Raw genomic sequence first — 21,896 nt, 5'->3', positions numbered from 1 at the left:
TCCCAGGAGAGGATCCCCACCTGATCTACCTTCTTTAATTGTGTGCACCCAGGTGCACCTGAGGATTTGGCTGCGCAACACCCACAGTGGGGGCACACACAGGCACCAAAGGAAGCCTGTAGCCCCAGGGCTGGAGAAGGCCAGCCGATGCAAGGGAGGGATGGGCCATGAAGGCCCATCTACCCAACTACCCAATCATGCCAGGAGCTGCTGAGTGCCTGCACCTGAGAAAACTCCAGGACAGGTGGCCTGAGTGCTGATGAGAGGGTGACTTGCCAAGAGTAAGGACACCCTTGTGATTACACCATAGTTGGGTAACCAAGGGGAAACACAAGTGCCCCGCGGTGTTTGGCAGGAGCAGATAGAATGCGGGGATCCAGGCACAGTGTAAGAAGAGCACACAGGGCCAGCCATCACGCTGCCATGTGACAGACCAGCAGCAGGGGGCGCTCAGCCACCTGGGACGGCTCCTCACTTAATGGGCCTCTAAGGCAGATTACAGGAAGAGATGCAGACCCTCTTGTGAGGGGAAGGTGAGGGGGGCAGCACCCTGGGCACCTCAGGGACTTACTTGCCCACCAGAGCTTGTATTCTGCCTGCAGGAAGGGCAATGAGGATCCACATAGGTGGGTTGGGGGTCTGGAGCAGGTGCAGGGCAGGAAGGCACCCACTGGCCCTTCTTCCCCTTTAAGCCCCGGGTGGGGCAGCCAAGGAAACGGTGAGTTTCCGAATCCCCTTTCATGCCTCCCACCTCCTGGGCCAGGCATGTCCCCAGGAACTTCCGTCCCTCCTCCCCACCCAGCTGCCTGTGGAAGGCACACATCTAGTGAGGGACACTCGTGCTTGTGTGTTGTTGGGTCTATGGGTGCCACTAGCCAGGCACAGCAGGCAATTAAGGACAGGGGCACTGCCCCATCATGTGAGCAGAGGGCAGTGGAGCTCCTGTGGTCCAGGGCCTCAGCCCATGTTCCCTTCTCACTGGGCCACATGGAGGAGGCACCAGCCAGGTGAGTCCTCACCCCACAACTGATTCCTCACAGAAGTGGGGCCCGAGGCCAAGCTGAGCCACTGGTGGATGGGGCGGGGCGACAGGGCTGCTGGAACCTTCCAGACAAACCAACCTGGTCAGGGCTCTGACACAGCAGCACATCTCAGACTTTGTGTGACATGGGGCTGTTACTCCAGCCTACACAGAGCAAAGGGTGGAGGACAGTTTGAGTTGGGGGTGATCTATGTGCCCCAACAGTGGCTGACAGTAAGGAAAAGTGCTGGCTGCTGTGGTCAGGCTGAGAGAGGTAATTGGCCACTCTGAAGCTATGACAACAGCAGTCTTCCCTGAGTCAGAGGACAGTGACCCCCCCCCCCAACACAATGTGAAAGCAGCATATCCCCCTCGTTGCTGGTGGGGCTGACAGAAGGCCTAGATATTGGGGGCCCTGCAATGCCCCACCCTGCTTTTGGGGGCTGTTGCACCTCCCGCCTGCAGCTGTAGGGCTGGCGGGCTCCCAGCCCACTGAAGACTATTTAAGGAGTTGCTGGGAAGAACACAACATTCTCAGTCCTCACTCCTCTCCCTGGGGCCCCCCACTTGGCAAGACACAACTCCTGGAAGCGCCCAGAAGGCCGCGTGCCTGGCCTGGAAGCAGAGCAAGTGTTTCAGGAGGGCATGGTCCAGAGAGCCCACCACAGGGCGAGGCTGAGAGGGACCCTTCAAATCACAGGGAGAAAAGGATTTGGTCAGGGGCTGGAGACAGCACAGTGGGGAGGTTAGTTTGCCTTACATGCAGCCAACCTGGGTTCAATCCCCAGTACCCCATATGGTCCCCCAAGCTTGCCAGGAATGATTCTTGAGTGCAGAGTCAGGAGTAACCCCTGAGCACTAGCACTTCCAAGTGTGGCCCAAAAACTAAAAAAAGAGGAACTGGTCACTTGCCAGGATGCCCATGGGGATGTGTGTGTGTGTGTGTGTGTGTGTGTGTGTGTGTGTGTGTGTGTGTGTGTGTGAAACCTAGAGTGGGTCTCCCCTGCAGCCTGACACTCAGTGCTCAGCTGGGACAAACTGTGTGTGTGTGTGTGTGTGTGTGTGTGTGTGTGTGTGAAACCTAGAGTGGGTCTCCCCTGCAGCCTGACACTCAGTGCTCAGCTGGGACAAACTCTGTGTGTGTGTGTGTGTGTGTGTGTGTGTGTGTGTGTGTGTGTGTGTGTGAAACCTAGAGTGGGTCTCCCCTGCAGCCTGACACTCAGTGCTCAGCTGGGACAAACTGTGTGGCCTGCAGGGCCCACCCGAGTCTGACTATCTCTGTCTCTGTCTCTTACCTCTGTGGACCACTTCATGAAGAAATATTTTCCATTCTTTTTGGCAGGAGTGTTCTGGCCACAGTGGGTGGTACGGGGATAAGGCAGTCCCAGGACTGCTACTGTGGCCTGAGTTAGTGAACCAAGTGGGGCCTCAGCCACCAAGGGACAAACTCACATGCTCCTGCAGGCAACTCTGTAAGGTAGGACCTCAACTGGGGTTCCTTGTCTTGAAGGAAGGACCAGAGAGGTCTACTCAGCTGGCTGAACCCCCAGCCCTAAGCCGCTGGTCCGGAGCAGGGGAGCACTGCCTGCCTCATCAGCTGCTAGCTGTGGCATGAGGGCTGGAGGGCACAGGGGTCTGGGCTATGGGAGGACCTGGTGCCAAGTGGGCTAGCACCCTCCCCCCATCTGCGAGGGCATGGTGCCAGGAAGTGCCGGAGGCTGGGAGCGCTGAGCACTGCTTCCTGCCACAATCAATGCTCATCAGTTGCTTCCGTCCAATCTGCCCTAATTGGACAGACTAACTGAGTGCGTCCTCAGGGCTGGCCACTTGTCTCCATTTGTGTCCTGAAACTGCCCTGACCCTGACGATCAGCACAGGAAGGAATCACCCCCACACAAGCGTGCCAGACACACCTGCAGTGATGACATAGAGTGGGGGGCCAGAATAGCACTTGGGGTGGTGTGGGGGCTAGATGGGGGAAAGTGGGGCCTCAGGGCTCTCAAGGAGCCACGGGAGAGTCTGTCTCTGGACATCCAAGTGCAAGCACAAACCGCTTGCACTGGGAAAATGGGAATTGTACAGATAGGACATGGATGAACCACAGAGCCCAGACAGATGCAGATTTGGATGGGACCCAGATACAGAGAGGGCCCAGACACAGATGGATGCAAATAGGACTCAGAGACAGACAGACAGACAGACGCGGACTCGATGCAGATGATACCAAGATGCAGACCCAGATGCAAACAAGACCCAGACCCAGATGCAGACAGCACCACAGTGGGAGCTGCTACAGGGAGTGAGCCAACAGGTCACACAAGTGTGGACAAGAGCAGCAAACACATCACTGGTGACACACTTTCCAGGACATTGTCTAGTGGGAGCCCTTACCACTCACACCGTCTTACTATTGGGACATTTCCCAGCCTCTGGGTCTGATTCTGGCAAGGGGAAACAAGAAGCCCGAGAGGTGAGGAGAAATTCTGTGCCCCTCCCACCATGGTTCTTGGGGACCTCCAGTCAGGCCTGTCCCTGCTGTCCTGAGGACGAGCCCCCAAGGCCAGGACTCACATGTCAGCACGCAGCCGTGATTCTGCTCTAGGGGTGCTGCCAGGATGCCCTTCCACAACATGTCATGGATCCAGTAGCCCAGCTATGTATCCACGGCTGTGGAGGACATCATTGAGGCACAGAGTCTGCTGGCCAGGTGTATGCATGTGTGCATATGTGTATGCATATGGTGCTGTGTATCCTGCTGGGCCTGGCCATCAGGCTCTTCAACCTGGTCATCACCATCCGAGGTTGTGCCATGCTCAGGGGCTTGTCCTCAAAGTCACCAACCAGCTGACCGTGCTGCTCACCCTCACTGTGCTCAGCCACCAGACTACCTGACTATGAGCCAACTTAGCTGCAAGGCCCTCTCCTTCCTCGCCAACCTGCGTTACTTCAGCACCCAGTACCTGCAGCTGGCGATGCTCTTCTTGGTTCTGTTGCCGGCACTGTAGGCCTAGTGGCCCTCAGGGGCTAGTGCTCCCTGGGGGTGGTAGCCCTGCAGAGCATAGCTGGGTGGCTGGACACACCTACCCTATGCCAGCTGGACCCCCTAACCAACTGGCCCAAGTATGAAATGGTGAAGTTCAGTCTGAGCTTCCTAGACTGGACCTCTGTGTTCTGCTGGCCACCTGGGTGGCTGGTCCCCAGCAGACCCTGGTCTCCTCTGGCAGCATGGTTCTGGCCGTGGATCTGGTCACATTTGCCTGCCAGCTTTTCTACAATATGGCACTACTGCAGCAGGCCAGGTGCAAGCTGCAGCGGGACCTGGGCATGCCTTGGGATGAGTTGTTCATGAACCTGGCAAAGTTGGGCCTGTTTACCAAAAGCTGTGGGAGCTCACTGGCCACCCTCCTGCAAGAGCTCTGTAGCTCGCGCCCGGAGAGATAGCACAGCGGCGTTTGCCTTGCAAGCAGCCGATCCAGGACCAAAGGTGGTTGGTTCGAATCCCGGTGTCCCATATGGTCCCCCATGCCTGCCAGGAGCTATTTCTGAGCAGACAGCCAGGAGTAACCCCTGAGCATCGCTGGGTGTGGCCCCCCTCCAAAAAAAAGAGCCCTGTAGCTCTCTCTGCGCTGTGTCCCACAGTGCCTCTGCCATTGGTGAAAGGGGATTGATGCCCACAATAGCATGGCCTTGAAGAGAGTAGCGGTCTCAGAGGGGTCCTGGCAAAGGGAGACTCAGACTTGCTTGAGGAGCCACAGGAGACAGTGCTCACAGAGCATCTTTCAAAACCCACTTCCCAGGGCTGGAGAGATAGCATGGAGGTAAGGCATTTGCCTTGCATGCAGAAGGACGGTGGTTCGAATCCCGGCATCCCATATGGTCCCCCAAGTCTGCCAGGAGTGATTTCTGAACATAGAGCCAGGAGTCACCCCTGAATGCTGCCAGGTGTGACCCAAAAACCAAAAACCAAAAAAAAAAAAAAAAAAAAAACCCAAAAAATCACAACCCACTTTCCACTGCTCAGTTCAGCCAAGAAAATGGTGGCGCAGACAGATGAGTGAGCCTGGTCCACGCTCACACTCCGAATCAAGGACGCAGCCTGGGGAGCAGGATTAGCCATTGGCCCCAACTCTCCAGTTGCCCACTGCTTGGCAGAGGAGGGTCTAGGACACAGATGAGTTCACAGCACGGCCTGGTCCCAGTGCCTATATTATAGAAAACCAGAGATGGTGCCACACTTGCTTCACACACCAGCTCACTACCTCTGAGGCTGAGTCATGCCAGAAATGCAGGCCAGAGAAGGGAGACAAACAAAAGGCCTCTCCATGGACCCCCACCTCTGACTGCCCTCTGGAACATCGAGAGCTGCAGAGATTTCCAGTATCCTGCCACCCCTAACTCCCAAAAGTTATGTGGGAGTGACCACATGGACATACGGACATTGCCTGGGTGACCTTGGCCCTTGGTGCTGTGGTTCTAATCTGAACCCCTCAGCCCCAGAATCCCACAACCCTGGGCTTCTCACAAGGGTCTGCACCCTGTCCTGCTACTTTCAGGATGGCAGAATCATATGGCCAGCCCCTAGGCTGGGTGTCATGGTGCCCAGCTTGGCTGTACTCTGTGGGCAGGGATCTATGGCACTATGCTCAGTGGGTGGACTCCATGGGGCTGTGCTCTAAGGGCAACTGGGAAAGCAGCGGTGCTGGCCCCACATCTCCCACTCACAGAACTGCGCCACCTCTGGGAAGACAAAGTCTTGGAAGACGAGCTGCAGTCAGTCAGGAAGTAAGCAAGGCCCCGCCCATTGTCCCAGGCACCACCTCTACAATAGCAAGTCCCATCCTTTTTTTTTTTTTTTTGTGGTTTTTGGGTCACACCCGGCAGTGCTCAGGGGTTACTCCTGGCTCCATGCTCAGAAATTGCTCCTGGCAGGCACAGGAGACCATATGGGACGCTGGGATTCGAACCGATGACCTCTTGCATGAAAGGCAAACGCTTTACCTCCATGCTATCTCTCCAGCCCCCGCATCCTTTTTTTTTAAGTCCCACCCTTACAGACCACCCAAACAGTCTTCTCCCACAGACCAGACTCCGCCCATAGCTATAGCAACAGACCATGCCCCACAACAGCAAGTCCCTCCCCCATATCTAGCCTCTACAATCACAACCCTTCCCCAAATGCGGTCCTGCCCACAACCCCAGACTCCACCCCTACCAACAACAGCAAGCTCCTCCCCCATGCCCTAAGCTCTGGCCCTATTAAGAGCAGGTGCAGGTAGGTCCTCAGATTCCTGCCCTGGCTGGCAGGGGCAGGCAGGGTGGCCAGGTGCTGTTCTCCCTCCTTAAGCCCGCAGAGCCCCTAGTTACAAGATGGCATCCCTAAGGCACCTGAGCCAGAACAAGTTGAGGAAGTGGTGCTGTCACATCCCAGGATGGGCCAGAAATGTCAGGACCCTGCACTCTGGGGTGGCCACCCCCTGGGCTGGAGAGAGCGCACAGCGGTAGGGCGTTTGCCTTGCACGCAGATGAGTCGAACAGACGGTGGTTCTAATCCCAGCATCCCATATGCTCCCCGGAGAGGAGAGGAGAGGAGAGGAGAGGAGAGGAGAGGAGAGGAGAGGAGAGGAGAGGAGAGGAGAGGAGAGGAGAGGAGAGGAGAGGAGAGGAGAGGAGAGGAGAGGAGAGAAGGCAAAAACCAAATAGTCAGAGGTAGCCATGGCAGGAGGAGGCCCTAGTTCCATCTCAGCCCTGCAACAACAAGAAGGTTAAAACAGTCAGTTTGGACTGTCCAGGGGGGCAGCTGGGCAGCCCTGGTCTGCAGCCTGCTTGGAACATTCCAGTCATCAGCGTGGGATTCCCACACGCCGTTATGTGTTAGAGGAGCTGAGGGGACCAACAGGCCACACCCGCCCTGGCATCCTCAGCAGAGCTATGGAACAGTTCAGCGTGAGCACCAGGTCAGCATCCCTCACAGTGACTGGTCCACACTCTACCAACAGCTGGAGTTGGCACTTAAGAGAGGGACATTCAGAGGCCATGAGACAGATACAGGGCTCCTGCCCCCAGCACGGAAAGGACAATTTGAAGACTCAGGCCTGGAGGAAATGCACAGAGCTCAGAGTAGCCACCAGGTGAGTGCTGGCTTATGAGTTCAAACCCCAGTGCCCCACCCCCACCCCTGCCACATGCTGAGCCTGACACTGGTAGTTTTGCTCTGTGTCTCAGCACCAGTCACAGTAGCGGGTCCAAATACATTCCATCTCCATAAAGACATTCTAAAAATAGTCAAATAGGGGGCCAGAGAGATAGCACAGCAGGTAAACACTTATTTGACTCTCACATGGCCAACCCAGATTCTATCCCCAGAACCTGAATCCTACCAGGAGTCAGCCCTGAGCACAGCTGGGTGTGGCCCCAAACCCCTAAATAAATAAATTTAAGAAATAAAACCAACCAGTTAAACAGATTATGTGATCTGATTGGCACAGCCAGGCTCTGGCCACCTCAACAGGAACAAAGGGAAGGGAGAAAGCAGTAGGGAAGTGAAAGGAAAGACAATGTCACAGTGGGAGAGTGACCTTTGGAGGCCCCCAGGGAGCCGCAGCAGCCATAGGCCTGCTGGATTCTAACCTCACTTGGCTCCACTCTTGCCCAGACAGCAGGAAGGGGGCAGGAAAGAGCTCCAGGCTGTTACACTTCCATGGGCTTCAGCACCCCAAAGTGCTCCCAGACACCCTTCTCGTGTGATTGGGGGTGTTGAACCCCATTGCACTGTGTAAGCTAGGGCATTTTCACAAGAGGAAGGACCAGCTGCAGCATGGAGTGTCTGTCGGGAGAGTCCTGGAGTGGGGGAAGAGGAATACCACTAAAAGAGCCGATCAATGGACCCTTTGGGCAAAGAGAGCCCTGAAGAACTGGGAAAAGAATTTTGGACTAAAGGCAGACAGCTGGTATGCACCCCAGCTTGCAGGCCACTGAGATGGGGAGCACTAGGCCATTCCCCTCCCACTTATGGCTGGGAATTTCGCTAGAGTGGCCAGGCGGGGTCACCGCCTCTCACTGCCGGGAGGTCTCAACACTTGGCAGTTATTCAGTTGATCAGGGCCACTGTTCCTAAGGGACTCCTCACTCTCCCTAGCTGGGCCAGTCACAGGCTCCACCCCTTCCAGAGACCAGGGAGCCCCACTTCTCAGGCCCCTTGTCCACCCAGAGCAGTAGCTGAGGTGGCCCCCTAAAACTGGATCCTCTTCCCTAAGCACAGTCCTATAGAACTGAGACCGACTCAGTGCTGAGAAGTGAGGCCATTCCTAAGTCCCCTTCTGAAAGGTATCGTGAGCGCTGTCCAGGGCTGACAGAGGGATGTAGGGCAAAACGTCACCACCCACATCCTTGGGAGAGTGCTGGCTCCCCCATCATATCCCCACCCTGCCACCTCATTGAGCAGCTCCAGGGGGCAGCATGCCACCTGCTTCCCTCAGGGAAAATTCCACCAGCAGGGAACACTGTCCCTGGTGCTAAGCAGAGGACACTGCTGCCACCACCTGCAGCTGGAGCCCCCATGTACCACCCAGTGTCTCAGAGACCTCGATTTGAAAGGTGGCCAGTGGCTGGAAGCAGCAAGCTTTCTGCCAGCAGGCTCTGCTATCGGTTCCCCCAAGGCCTGGGACGCTTCCTACAGAGGTAGGTTTGACTGTGGGGGATGAGGAACAAAAGAGCTGGAAACACTCCAGCTTCCACTCAGTCCCAGGAGGAGGGAAGGGCTGGCAGGGAAAGGGTTAAGGCAGGCCCTGGAGGCTGGTCCTGGGTGGCCTATAAAGCTGTGGTGTGGGGACAGGGAGCAGGGCTGGGCTGGGCTGTCACTGTCCACTCTCCCTCCGGGTTGTCTGCACTCCTGGCTCACTCTCCCACCAACTCCTCCCCGTGGGGAGCTTCCAGCCCCTCAGTAGGGGCTGTGGGGAGACCGAGGGACAGGCGACATCAGCTGGATATTCAGCGGAATCGGGTGAGTCGGGGCTCTGCCTAGGAGGGGTGGGGTGGGCGTGAGGTCAGCTGAGGCTGGCAGTGGACACAGTGTCCAAGTCTGCAGAGCTGTGTGTGACAGGCAGGCAACATGGACCCAAGACCCCACCTCTGCACTCACATCACAGGCTTCACCCCAACCTGTCCCGGCACCACAAGAAGCTGACAGGGTGACAAAAATCTGCGACCTATGACATATGGCCAGGACACCAGAGGGGCTCAGGCCATGCAGCCTCAGCTGTGAGTCAGGGTTAGGTAGGGATGGGAGATCCCACGTTCCCAGGAACTAGGACACAGAGATGGGGGATCCCAGGTTCCCCAGAACCAGGATATATGGATGGGAGGGTCCCAACTTCCCAGGGACCAGGATATAGGGGTGGGGATGGGGTAAATCTCAGGTTCCGGGAACCATGATACTGGGATGGGAGAACCCAGGTTCTCGGGGACTAGGGTTCAGGGACAGAGTGGTAGTGGTCCCAGGAACCAGGGTATGGGGTTTATCAGAGCAACTGGCTATTCTGGCCACACAGAATATAGTGCTAACAATTCCACAGTGCCAGCATCCTATGTCCCTTGCTGAGCATTCAGTCAGGAAGGAATGGGTGGGTGCTGTGTCCAGTCCCTCAGTACAACAGTGGACCCCCCCCAGAGCCACAACCACCTGCATCCACATGGGCTAGGTCCCTTACTCCCTCACTCTCTCCACAGTGCCCACTCCTGGCTCAGCCTGTCTTCCCATGGCTGGAGGCTCATGGCAGACCCCAATATCCCCAGCCATGTGCTGCCTGGCCAGCTGTGCTTTTCCGCCCACAGCTGCCTAGATAAATCTACTTCCTCCCTGACAGACAGTACTTTTCCTCGGAGCAGCCCGGACCCTATGATCCCATGAGGCTTCTGTCTATTTAAAGAGAAAGGCGCCGGCCAGCCAGGCTGACTCACAGTGGCGGCAGTGCCCAGACCAAGCATCGGGCCCTAAAAAGAGTGTGCGGTGGGTACCTAGTATCATCCACATGACTGATGCCTCCCTGAGGGCCAACACCTGTTGTCTGTGTCTGCAGGTGTGTGGCAGCCCCGTGTCTCAGAAGCCACACTGTGGCCCCAGCATGTGCTGATACCGATGTCTGTGTCACCTCGCTGATGCCAGGCTCCTGACTCGGGGAGCCACCGTGCTGTGTGGCAGTGGTTTCACAGATCTCGATGGATCCCTACGACTCTTTTGGCAAACCGTGAGCACAGTAGGTAGTGACTAGAGTGGCATGGAGGTGGTGCCAGGCCCCTCGATGCCCAATGCCCAGAATAGCACCTCCCTGGTACTTAATACATCGCACGCACTGGGCAGCAGTGCCAGCAAGCTATCAGAGCACCAGCAGTATGTGATTGGCCTGTTCCTGTCCTGTGTCTATACCGCCTTCCTCTTCCCCATTGGCTTCCTGGGAAACATCCTCATCCTGGTGGTAAATATTCGCTTCAGGGAGAGAATGAGCATCCCTGACCTGTACTTCATCAACCTAGCAGCAGCTGATCTCATCCTGGTGGCTGACTCACTCATTGAGGTGTTCAACCTGGACCAGCAGTACTATGATGTGGCCGTGCTCTGCACCTTCATGTCCCTCTTCCTGCAGGTCAACATGTACAGCAGCGTCTTCTTCCTCACCTGGATGAGCTTCGATCGCTATGTGGCCCTGGCCAGAGCTATGCGTGGTGGCCTCCTGCGCACAAAGCAGCATGCACGCCTAAGCTGCGGCCTTATCTGGATGGCATCAGTGTCAGCCACGCTGGTGCCCTTTGTGGCTGTACACCTGCAGCGCCGCGGCGAGGCCTGTCTCTGTTTCGCCGATGCCAAGGAGGTACAGTGGCTGGAGGTGACGCTAGGCTTCCTGATCCCCTTCGCAATCATCGGTCTCTGCTACTCGCTCATTGCACGTGTGCTAGTGCGGGCTCACCGGCACCGCAGCCTGCGCCCGCGCCGTCAGAAGGCCCTGCGCATGATACTGGCCGTGGTGCTGGTGTTCTTTGTGTGCTGGCTGCCTGAGAACATCTTCATTAGTGTCCACCTGCTGCAGCATGGCCCACCAGGCGCTGCCCCCTGCAAGCAGACCTTCCGCCATGCCCACCCGCTCACAGGCCACATTGTCAACCTGGCGGCCTTCTCAAACAGCTGCTTGAACCCCCTCGTCTACAGCTTCCTTGGAGAGACTTTCAGAGACAAGCTGCGGCTCTACCTACAGCAGAGGCCTGGTGTGTCAGCGCTCAGCCGCCTCTGCCAAGCAGCCCTCAAGGCCATGATCCCTGATGGCACTGAACAGCCAGGCAGGAGGCTCAGCAGTACCATGGCATGCAACAGGCAGAGCACAGAACCCTGCACAAGAGCCAGGACCCCCAGCACAGACTCCCACAGGGCCTGCGTGTGCCATAGCCCGAGCCTGCCTCCTGTGTCCTGCTCCCTCACAGAGGATGTCTGATGCCATTTAGAAAACACCCCTGCAGGACATGCTGGGGGTGGGGTGAAGCAGAGACTGGACACTGGGCAGCACTGCAGCTACCAGGGCACACCAGCAGGCAGCCAATCTGTACAGGCCCTGGTGTATACCTGCAGCCCCTACCTATGCCTACACCCACCCACATCTGCACCCCACCTACACAGACCCACCTACACCCACACATGCAACAATCCCAATGCCCACACCCATGGCCACACATACCAACCCCAGTACTGTCTGTCATACTCCCCTATAGAGCCAGCTGCTCTATGCTCATCAAAGGCCTGATGTCTCCATAGTTCATGTGTGGGGTAAGTCCTGAGCATGTGCAGAGATCTGGGGTAACCTGACAGCATGGAAGGGTGGGGCTGGGGCCAAGGAGAGCAGTACCCATGTCAACTCTCATTAAATATCAACCGCAGCCTGCAGGTGGCTGGTGCTGGAAGGGCGGGCCGGGCCCCATACGGTGCTGTAAGAACGTGGGGGCCCACACACAGACCATAGCCCTGGGTTCCTTGCAGTGGCATAGCTGAGCCTGGTGTTCCCAGCAGGCACTTTCAGGCTGGGCCAAGAGCTTCAGGATGGCGTATGCTCCCTGGCACAAAGGGGCCTGCTGCCCTGGGCGGGCCCTTAAAGGATGTCCGGGGAGAGGCCCCATGGAAAGGGGGAACTATAGTCTGAGGGCTCAAAGAACGTCCTATGTACCAGGACGGGGATACTTCTGGTAGTATGGACACCGGGCCTCTTCCTGAGGACAAGTGCTGGGCCTCTTCCCTCTGCATTGCGGTGGGTGTCCCACAGGATCTCTGCCCTACAGCCAGGGGTTTCACTGCTGGACAGACCCAGATGGCCAGGTGTGCTGGGATCAACCCCCATCTCTGCACCAGGGGCTGGCTCCAGTCAGAGCCACACTCGGGCCAGCACAGAACACTACAGACAGGTCACCCTCTGGCCTCTGAACTGGCACAGACCAGTGCCTGCCTAGGGAGAGGCTGTGACCATCTACAGCACAGCGGGGGGCCTCAGAAGTCAGGGAAGGTCGGTCAGCACCAGGTGGGAAGTAGGTGGGACCAGAAAGGAGAAGTGGCCTGGGGGGTGCAACTGGCCTGGGCAGGTGCCCCCTCATGTACCCTCAGAGTAGGGTGTTTTCCACCCCCTCTGTTGGGGACAGAGGCTGCGTGCCAAGAAGAGCAGGTCCCACAGCCAACTAGTGAGCTCATTGTTTTGGCAGAAACACAGCCAGATAACATCAGGCACAGGGAGGGGCATCTTGGCTTGCGGTGCCCCCCATCCGTGTCCTGGCCCCCCACAGCTTACAGGCAGCAGAAGTGAGCTGAACAGGGAGCAAGGTCAGGCTGCTGCTTTCCTGGCACATCAGAGGCCACTCTGGTAGAGGACATGCCAAGGGGTCAGCCCTGTGTAGCTGGACAAGGGGCGATATGGTGTGCTAGCCTAGCACAGAGGAAGGGCAGGTTCAGCAACTTCCTAAGCATCCAGGCCAGGGGGCTGGGACTTCTCTGTTCACTTCTCTGTTCATACTGGCTGTGGAGCCCATCCACAGTGGGGAGAAAAGTAAGCATATGCTGGGCTGGAAAGGCTGGCTGGTGGGAGCTTCACAGAGGTTGGGGCCCCACGGACATGGGAATCGGTGAGAGCACCCTAACCACTGGAAGGAGCAAATCACCTGAGAAGCAGACTGAGTAGACAGTGCCCCACACACGGGCTGCTGGGAAGGGCTTGGGGATAGCCATGCAGCAGGCTCCTGGCACAGTATGGATGGGGCTTGGGGGAGGGGGACTCAACACTCAGAACCTACTACCCAGGGGCAGAGCAATAACACAGTTGTATGGCATTTGCCTTGCACGTGGCCAACCCAGGGTTTGATCCCTGGTATCCCATATGGTCCCCCAGGCCTGCCAGGAGTGATTTTGAGCACAGAGCCAGGAGTAACCCGAGTATGGCCAGGTGTGGGAAAAAAAAAAAAAAAGAACAAAGAACCAGAACCTACTACCAGATTCACTTGCTGCTGCCCAGAAATTATAATGGGACAGACATGACCTGGTATGCAGGGGGCCATGCACTAGCCTGAGGCCCAGCTCTCTGAGGCATGGCACGAGGAGGCTGAGCTGGATGGCTGAGAACACATAGGATGGAGGCTGACCTAAACTGAGAGCTGACCCCACCCCACAGGGGCCCAGCCTGTGCAGACTAACTCCTAGTAGGTGGTTAAGATACAAGAAAGGGGGCCTGGAGAGATAGCACAGCAGTGTTTGCCTTGCAAGCAGCCGATCCAGGACCAAAGGTGGTTGGTTCGAATCCCGGTGTCCCATATGGTCCCCCGAGCCTACCAGGAGCTATTTCTGAGCAGACAGCCAGGAGTAACCCCTGAGCACCGCCGGGTGTGACCCAAAAACCAAAAAAAAAAAAAAAAAAGATGCAAGAAAGGGAAGGGACTCCAAACTCAGGGGGTCTTAAATGGGCGCCCAACTGCCGGGGCAGCTGTGCAGGCATTGAGAAGAGAAGCGGCCTGGACACAGAGGCTCTGGGGTGGGACCTCAACAGTATAGTCCATGGAGACCAGCCAGGCCTGTGGCCCAGACTGCTGTGTCACTGGACTGGGCCAGGGCCAGTCAAGGCTCAGTGATGCACCCACCCACAAGAGGCCTCCAGCTCTGGGTTCTCATAACCAAGTTCCCCTACACACACAGGGTTCCCCCCAGCCCTGTACTGATGACCTACTTGCATGTATGGACATACATACCATCCACCCCAGCCCTGTGTCACAAGGACCACATCCCCCGTGCACACATACATGCACGCATGCGTGCATGCACAGACATGCGCGCGTGCGCGACACACACACACAGTTCCCTAGCTCTAGGTCTAGATGACCATGTCCCCCGGGCCTGGTCGGGGAAGGCAAAGGCGCTGTTTATGCACAGCGGGAGACACAAGCTTGTGCCTGGGAAAGCAGCTTCAAAGTGCTGTTTTCCCAGCTGAGAGCCCCATCCTGGGAACCTTCCCGCCTCACTCAGAGGAATCCAGACAGACACGACAGAAGGAAAGATTTACGCCTGCACAGCCAGGAGCACTGACCCAATTCCAAGCACCCAACCTTAAGCACTGACTCCGCTCATCAACCCCCAAGCACCTGAATCCAAGAACCCGACTTGAAGTATTGACAACCCCCACCCACACCCAACCCTTGGCACTTGACTCCAAACACCAATCTTGAGCACCTGACCTCAAGGACCAAACTTAAGCACACAGATCCCAAGCACTTGATCCCTGGGCAGAAGTCTCAAGGCTTCAGGCCACCTGGGCAGCTCCTCCCTCCCCTGCACACTTGCAGGACTAGAGGTGCAGAGTGTGGGCCCCCTACTCTCAGCAGCAGAACTGGACCAAATCTGAGTCGGCAGGGCTGGGCAGCCTCAGCCTCCCCAGTGTTACAGGGCATTTCAGGAGGATAGGCACCCAGAAGCTACCTCTAGTCCTGTCAATGACCCCTACCTGGTTGCAATAAGACCCCATTTCTTCTCTGGCTGGGAGGATACCTGGTTCACCTCTGCACAACTGTAGATGGCTGTAGATGTGTAGACAACTCCACATGACTGTACTGTCAGCCCTGACGAACAATGAAGAAATAAAGGCTTCCTACTGAGCCTCCTTTGAGTCCCCCAGCACTAGCCTTCCTTACAGTCTTTGAGCCCTGGGCCCAGTAAAGCATCTGGTTGGAGTTCTTGGCCATCTGAGTAAGAATACACAGCTGATCCAGCCCTGCAGACATGGGAAAGCAGGTGTGACACAGTGTCCTATACTGTCCCCACAAGGTATCAGAGGAAAGGTTAGGGATTGGGGGTGCTTCTCACTGCTGTCAACAACAGAGACAACATGTGGGGGCCGAGACCTATTTGCAGACATGAGTAGATGGAATACGGAGGGGGCGCCTCCACCCACCAACTCCACAAGCACAAGCACTGAGGCCCATGGGGTGCCCAGGACATACAGACATGAGGAGAGACTCCTCAGATCCCTCCAGGGCTGCTGCTCTGGGTTCTCACCCGATAGAGGCCGGACCCAGCTCCCAACAATAATAAACACAAGTTCTGCCTTCTGCTGCTGTTTGCTCGGTTATTTTCTGCTGACCTCGAGGAAGCAAAATTCTCCCGCCAGGCAGAGCCAGGGCACCAATTAAAGGATTAGATGCGCCAGAGGGGTGTGGGGGGCGGTCAGCTGGGCGGCTGTTTGCTTTGGCCGGAGTATGCACCCGAGCTCAGTGCACAAGCCTGCCACCTGCTGGCCAAGACAAGAGATGCAGGGTGAGAATCAAGGAGAAATTTCTGACTCATGTTCGTGTACTCTGTCTCTGTCTCTCTCTCTTCTCTGTCTCTCTCTCTCCTTTCTTCCTCTCTGTCTCTTTCCCTCTCCTTTCCCCCCCCCACACACACACACCCAGGATACGGAGGGACAAGAGCACATGAAGACAGGGCTTTTGAGGGGGATATAGGGCTGTTGGGGGGACATGAGAGCACAGGCTTTTGGAGGCCATAAATAAACATGGGGGCACAGATTGTTGGGGGATGGGAGGCCACAAACTGTGGGGAAAACACAGGCTGGTGGGGGGGGCGCAGGATTATGAAGGACATAAGTTGAAGACTAGAAGACAAAAAGACAGTCACACACAGGGAAAGACATACAGGACCATCATAACATAGGGACAGACACAGAACAGTCAACAGGGAAGAGACAGAAAGAGAAAGTCATCATAGGCATCCACTGGGAACGACAATGCCATGGTCACCCACACTCTGACACAGATGAGGGCCAGCCTCAGTGATTAAAGCACCACTGTGGACAATACCAGTCTCACCCCAGACACTTTGTACCCCCCTCACATACATTCACATGATAACATACACTCCATATACTCACACACCCACACACGTACACTCACACATGCATTCATACACTCACAGGTACACAATGCTCTCCCACACATGCCCTTTCACACATATATTCATACTCTCAGGTACAAAAGCTCATGAGCGCACACACATGCTCTTGCATGCTTACTCACACATTCACACAGATATACATATGAGCATAGTCACTCACTCTCTCTCTCCCAAATGATGCAGGAGCCCTAGGTAGCACTGAAAAGAGACAGAAAATAGGAGCCAGAATGATGTGCTGCATCAAATAGTCAGAAGGAAACACACATGCCTGGCTCTGGTTTCATCCTCACTGCAGAGGGTCACCCCACTAGGAGTCACCCCTGAGCAGTATTGTATGTAGCAGCAGGGAAAGAAAAGTGAAAAAACAGGGAAGGAAGGTGGTGCAAAAGCTCCAAGGGCTGCAGCACCCAGGGAACAGCCTGGAAAGCACCAAGAAGGGAGAAATTCTGAGTACAAGAAGGAACACCACTGGGTGTGAGTCTGACTACAATAAGTGGATACCACAGGGTGTGAATCTGATTACAAGGGGATATCACCAAGTGTGACCCTGATTACAATGAAGAGACAGTGCCAGATGTGAGTCCAATTACAATGAGGAGACATACCACCAGTCTGATCACAAAGAGGGGATACTGTTTAAGTCTGATCACAAGGAGGCAACACCATCCATTGGATATGGCTCGATGTGATCCTGATGACAACACCTTCTGGTGTGAGTCTGATCATAAAGAGGGAACACCGCCAGGTGTGAGTCTGATTACAACAAGGGGACATCACCGAGTGTGCCCCTGATTACAATGAAGGGAGAGGCCTGATGTGAGTCCAATTACAATGAGGGGACACTGCCAGGTGTGAGTCTAATCACAATGAAAGGACACTGTCAGGTATGTACCTAATTACAAGGGGACACTGCTGGAGTTACCCTGGGCACTGGACACTAAGATGCTAGAGCCAAGGCTAGGCTCTGGTGAGGTGTCTGGAGGCCTTGTGCCTCCTGGATTCTGCCTGATCTTCATCACCTGGCCCAGGGCCCAACTGCTTGGCACTGGACAGATATCCTAGGAATCATCTCCCCAGAGGGACATGGGGGTGGGAGTGAAGGGAGGGGGATTAGGAGAGGACACAGGATCCCCAACAGCACCTGAGGGTCATGACAGCACTCAGGGTCTTATAAAAGTATTCGGGTGTCAATAAGGGAACTTAGAGGAGATGGAGGGGATTTAGAGGGAATTGGAGGTCTAAAGGACACCCCAAGGCCCATCCAGAATTCAGGCCTGCTTTCCCCATGCTCCTGGGCCATGTGGCAGGGCAGATTCAGAGTAACACATTTGCACAGCTCGGGATCACTTGGTGAGCTGGCTCCCTGCATAGTCAGGGAAGCCCAGAAACATGGGCGAGTCTGATCAAATGCTGCTGTCTGGGTAGCTCATGGAGCTGGAACGACCTCTGCTGGCCATCTAGGGCGGCATCCATCCACTGAACACCCCCCATCTCTGAGGGCGTCCCAGAGATGCCCACGCAGGCAGGCTCCCAGAGATGCCCACGCAGGCTGCCTGGCAATGCCCCCAACATAGTCCACAGGGCTCGGTTTCTCCATCTTACATGGGCCCAAGCAGCTAGAAAGGGGACCCTGTCCCATACACAGTTCTGAGCAGCCACTGTGAGTGTCTGGGACAATAGCATTACATGCCAAACAAATGGACAGTCTACTCCACACAGGGACAGACAGACATATGCCCCAGAACAGTCTGCTCCACCCAGAGGGCAGACAAACTGATGCCCCATTACAGTCCATTCTGCACAGGGGCAGGACATACAGACTCACCTCTGGGGATGATGGCTCCTTTGTCTGCAGCTTCAACTTCTTACTCATCACCTCTGAGGCCAGCACCTTCCTCTTGTGTTTCACCATCCTGTGGAACAAGAATTCACTGAGCAACACCAGGGTCCCCAAAGCTCAGGGTGCAGGGTGGTAGGGATAGAGCAGCAGATGCCTTCCCACAAGACCTGTGGTCTTTGACACAGTCATGAAGACTGCAGAATGGCACCACACCTCCATGATCTGTGTGTGAGAGCAAAGGACCTTCTGCCCCTTACAAGAACTTTCATTTGCTGTTTCTAAATGAGATGAAAAAGAATTCTTTAAAATACCAATTACAAGACCTAACTACCGACATGTTTGTGATCATGGTGCTTAAATAAAGATATTATTAAAAAAATAAAATACCAATTAAAGGGGCCAGAGAGATAGCATGTAGGTAAGGTGTTTGCCTTGCATGCAGAAGGACAGTGGTTCAAATCCTGGCATCCCATATGGTCCCCCGAGCCTGCCAGGAGCAATTTCTGAGCATAGAGCCAGGAGGAACCCCTGAGTGCTGCCAGGTGCGACCCAAAAACAAACAAACAAACAAGAAGTAAAAAAATACCAATTAAAGCCCCTATACCACCTTTCACTCTCATAAACTATCCCTCAGCAATGGACACTGACCCAGGGACACATGCAGGACAGGGCCATGTGCAGGGGCAGACATGAAAAGGGCAATTACGGGGCCCGGAGAGATAGCACAGTGGTGTTTGCCTTGCAAGCAGCCGATCCAGGACCAAAGGTGGTTGGTTCAAATCCCAGTGTCCCATATGGTCACTCGTGCCTGCCAGGAGCTATTTCTGAGCAGACAGCCAGGAGTAACCCCTGAGCACTGCCGGGTGTGGCCCAAAAAACAAAACAAAAAAAAAAAAAAAAAAAGGGCAATTACAGCAGGGACAGCATGAATAGGGACATAGGCATACAGGAATGAAAAACAGGGATAGTCACACATAGGGACAGTCACAAATTGAAACGAAGACATACAGGGACAGTCACACAAGGACACACACACACACAGGGTCAGACATACACCAGGATAGTCACACACTGGGACAGGGACACACAAGGTCAGGTAACAGGGACCGTCACAAACCAGGAAAGTCACACAAAGTCACACATGATGAGTCACGCATAGGGACAGACACACATGAAACAGTCATGTGCAACAACTGCCATGTGCAGTGAGTGGCACGTGCAGAGCTGGCTGTGCAGGGACAAGGCAGTTTTACAGCAGCTCTGACAGTTGCGTAGGTGGGAAGCCTTACTGTGGCGTGATCAGAAAGTTCCAAATTTTAATTAAGTCTTATCTAAAAAGAGCCAGGCTGAGTGCCACATTTCAATTAGCAGCGTGATAAGAAATCTTGAAAGAATGAGAAGCTGTTGACATAGCAGCCTTGAGAAGACAAGGCTGCCAGCAGTTCTGAGTTGGGGAAAAAAGTAAGTTTAGCAAATATTTGCATACCAGTTACTGTAAAAGTCAAGTCTATATTCATGCTCAGTTACCTTAGAAAGCTTCATCACTGTCTATTTGACAAAAGGTGAGTGGCTTTTTCCTGAGTGCCAACTCTACTAGCTGATGGTGGGCAGACTCAGGACTCTGACTGGGCATGTGCATCAAGAAAGCCCTCTCTGGGGCCGGGTAGGTGGCGCTGGAGGTAAGGTGTCTGCCTTGCAAGCGCTAGCCAAGGAAGGACCGCGGTTCGATCCCCCGGCGTCCCATATGGTCCCCCCAAGCCAGGGGCGATTTCTGAGCACATAGCCAGGAGTAACCCCTGAGCGTCAAACGGGTGTGGCCCAAAAACCAAAAAAAAAAAGAAAGCCCTCTCTTCCGACTAACAGAGGTGATGGGGTGGCCCAGCTCTCCAGTAGCACTCAGATCTGAACCCACCCTCAGCTCCCTCTTGCTGCCTCCTCCAAATTGGCACCGCTGCTTCTGCCTACCAGCACCTCCTGGGGGTACCCTAGTTACCTCTGACAACGTTAAGGCATGGTTGGAGACAGTCCCCCTACTGGACTCAGTGCAACATGCTGAGATGCCTTGTTGCCCCAAGGCTAGACCCTCACTGTCATCTGGGTACACTGCAAGCTCAGCAACCCCAATATATCCCCTCCTCTCCGAACTTCCGAACCTCCAAGCCCAAAGCTAAATGCTTTGTGGGCTCCATTGGCTCAGGACATTCCACTTATCCACCCAACTCCCCCTCCCCACAAAGTGCCCCCCTATTCTCTACCTGCCTCCCTTCTCAATGCCACCACTTCTCCTTCCAACTCCTTTCTCAAGGCACCTACATATCACGCAACTCCCCTCTCAGTGTGCCCCCACTTCTCCACTCGACTCCCCCCTCAGGACACCCCTATTTACCTAACTCCCTTCAAGACATTTCCGCTTCTCCACTTACCTCCTCACTCAAGGCAACCCCCAGAGCACCCAACTCCCCACCCAAGAAAACCCCACTTCTCTGATCAGCTCACCCTTCAAAATGCCCCCGATTCCCCCCTCAGGGTGCATCACTTTTTCAACTCCCATCAGAACCCCCCCCTACTACTCTCCTGACTCCTCCTCCAGACACCCCCACTTCTCCCCGACTCCCCTAATGACATCCTCACTTCTCCCCGACTCCCTAAGGACACCCCCACTTCTCCCCGGCACTCCTAAGGACAACCCCACTTCTCCCTGACTCCTCCTCAGGACACCCCACTCCCTCCATTCCCCCTCAGGACACCCCACTTCTACCCCGACTCCCTCCCTCCTCAGGGCGTTCCCATTTATCTACCCAACTCCCCCCCTGTGGGCGCCCTCTGGCCCTGCGCCCACGGCCCCCAAAGAAAGTCCGGGGCTCGTGCCTCCACGTGGAAGTGAACTAGCCGCCTCATGCAGTAAGAGCCCGCCCACACTGCAGCCTCCGTCCCGCCATCTCCACGCCACACCACGCCCGCGCCCGCAACCGCGCCCGCATCCGAGACCCCCGGGTCGCCCAAGCGACGCTCACCTGAGAGCGGCCACAAACCCGGCTTCCGGCAGCCGCGAGGGTCCTCACACGTCCCGCCTTCCGCGCGGACGCCGCCAATTGGTCGAAGCCCATGTCCGTCTACCCGCCAGCCAATAGCGAAAAGGCACTAGGCGGCGGGCCCAACTGCGGGCGCGGGTTGATGGCGTCATCGACAGTCGCCACCAGTTGTCCAGGCAACGCGACGCCGACGCGCCTCGTGGAGTAGAGCGGCGCTGGGAATGTAGGGTGCACTGGGAACATTCTGGACTTGGAGAAACGGGAACTTGGAGGCATCCGGCCGGGCAGGGACGTGCAGCTCAGGGAGGCCCGCAGACGGGTGTTAGTGTTAGCACGTTAGTGTCACCGTGTCAGTTTTACCTGATCGTGTCCCACGACTCAGCTGTGCTTTACCTGCTTGCAAGTGCCAGCGGTTGGAAACCAGCGTTTGGCGGGGCGACCCTCCTAGGGGAGTGTGGTGGGCTGGGGGCTGCGAGGCCTCAGCTCTGGGTTTCAGCTGCTGGCCTGCTTCCCATCACTGGAACGGCTCTCCCTCTTGTGAGCTCAGTTACC

General features: G+C 55.8%; 1 protein-coding gene across 1 annotated transcript in view; it reads right to left on the bottom strand.

Annotated features, from left to right (window-relative positions):
• C15H7orf50 (chromosome 15 C7orf50 homolog) overlaps positions 1-21,370 on the bottom strand; it is a 35,249-nt gene extending 13,879 nt beyond the window's left edge. Inside the window, exons 1-2 of the mRNA XM_049788707.1 lie at positions 21,327-21,370; positions 18,298-18,385 (exon numbers count right to left, since the gene is read on the bottom strand). Coding sequence (XP_049644664.1) covers positions 18,298-18,384 — 87 coding nt within the window. The 5' untranslated portion in view covers position 18,385; positions 21,327-21,370. The remainder of the gene's footprint in view (positions 1-18,297; positions 18,386-21,326) is intronic.
• Between the last annotated feature and the right edge of the window lie 526 nt (positions 21,371-21,896).

The sequence above is a fragment of the Suncus etruscus genome, chromosome 15, assembly GCF_024139225.1.
Source record: "Suncus etruscus isolate mSunEtr1 chromosome 15, mSunEtr1.pri.cur, whole genome shotgun sequence".
Taxonomy (NCBI): Eukaryota; Metazoa; Chordata; class Mammalia; order Eulipotyphla; family Soricidae; genus Suncus; species Suncus etruscus.
This window is presented reverse-complemented; position numbering and strand designations above follow the sequence as displayed.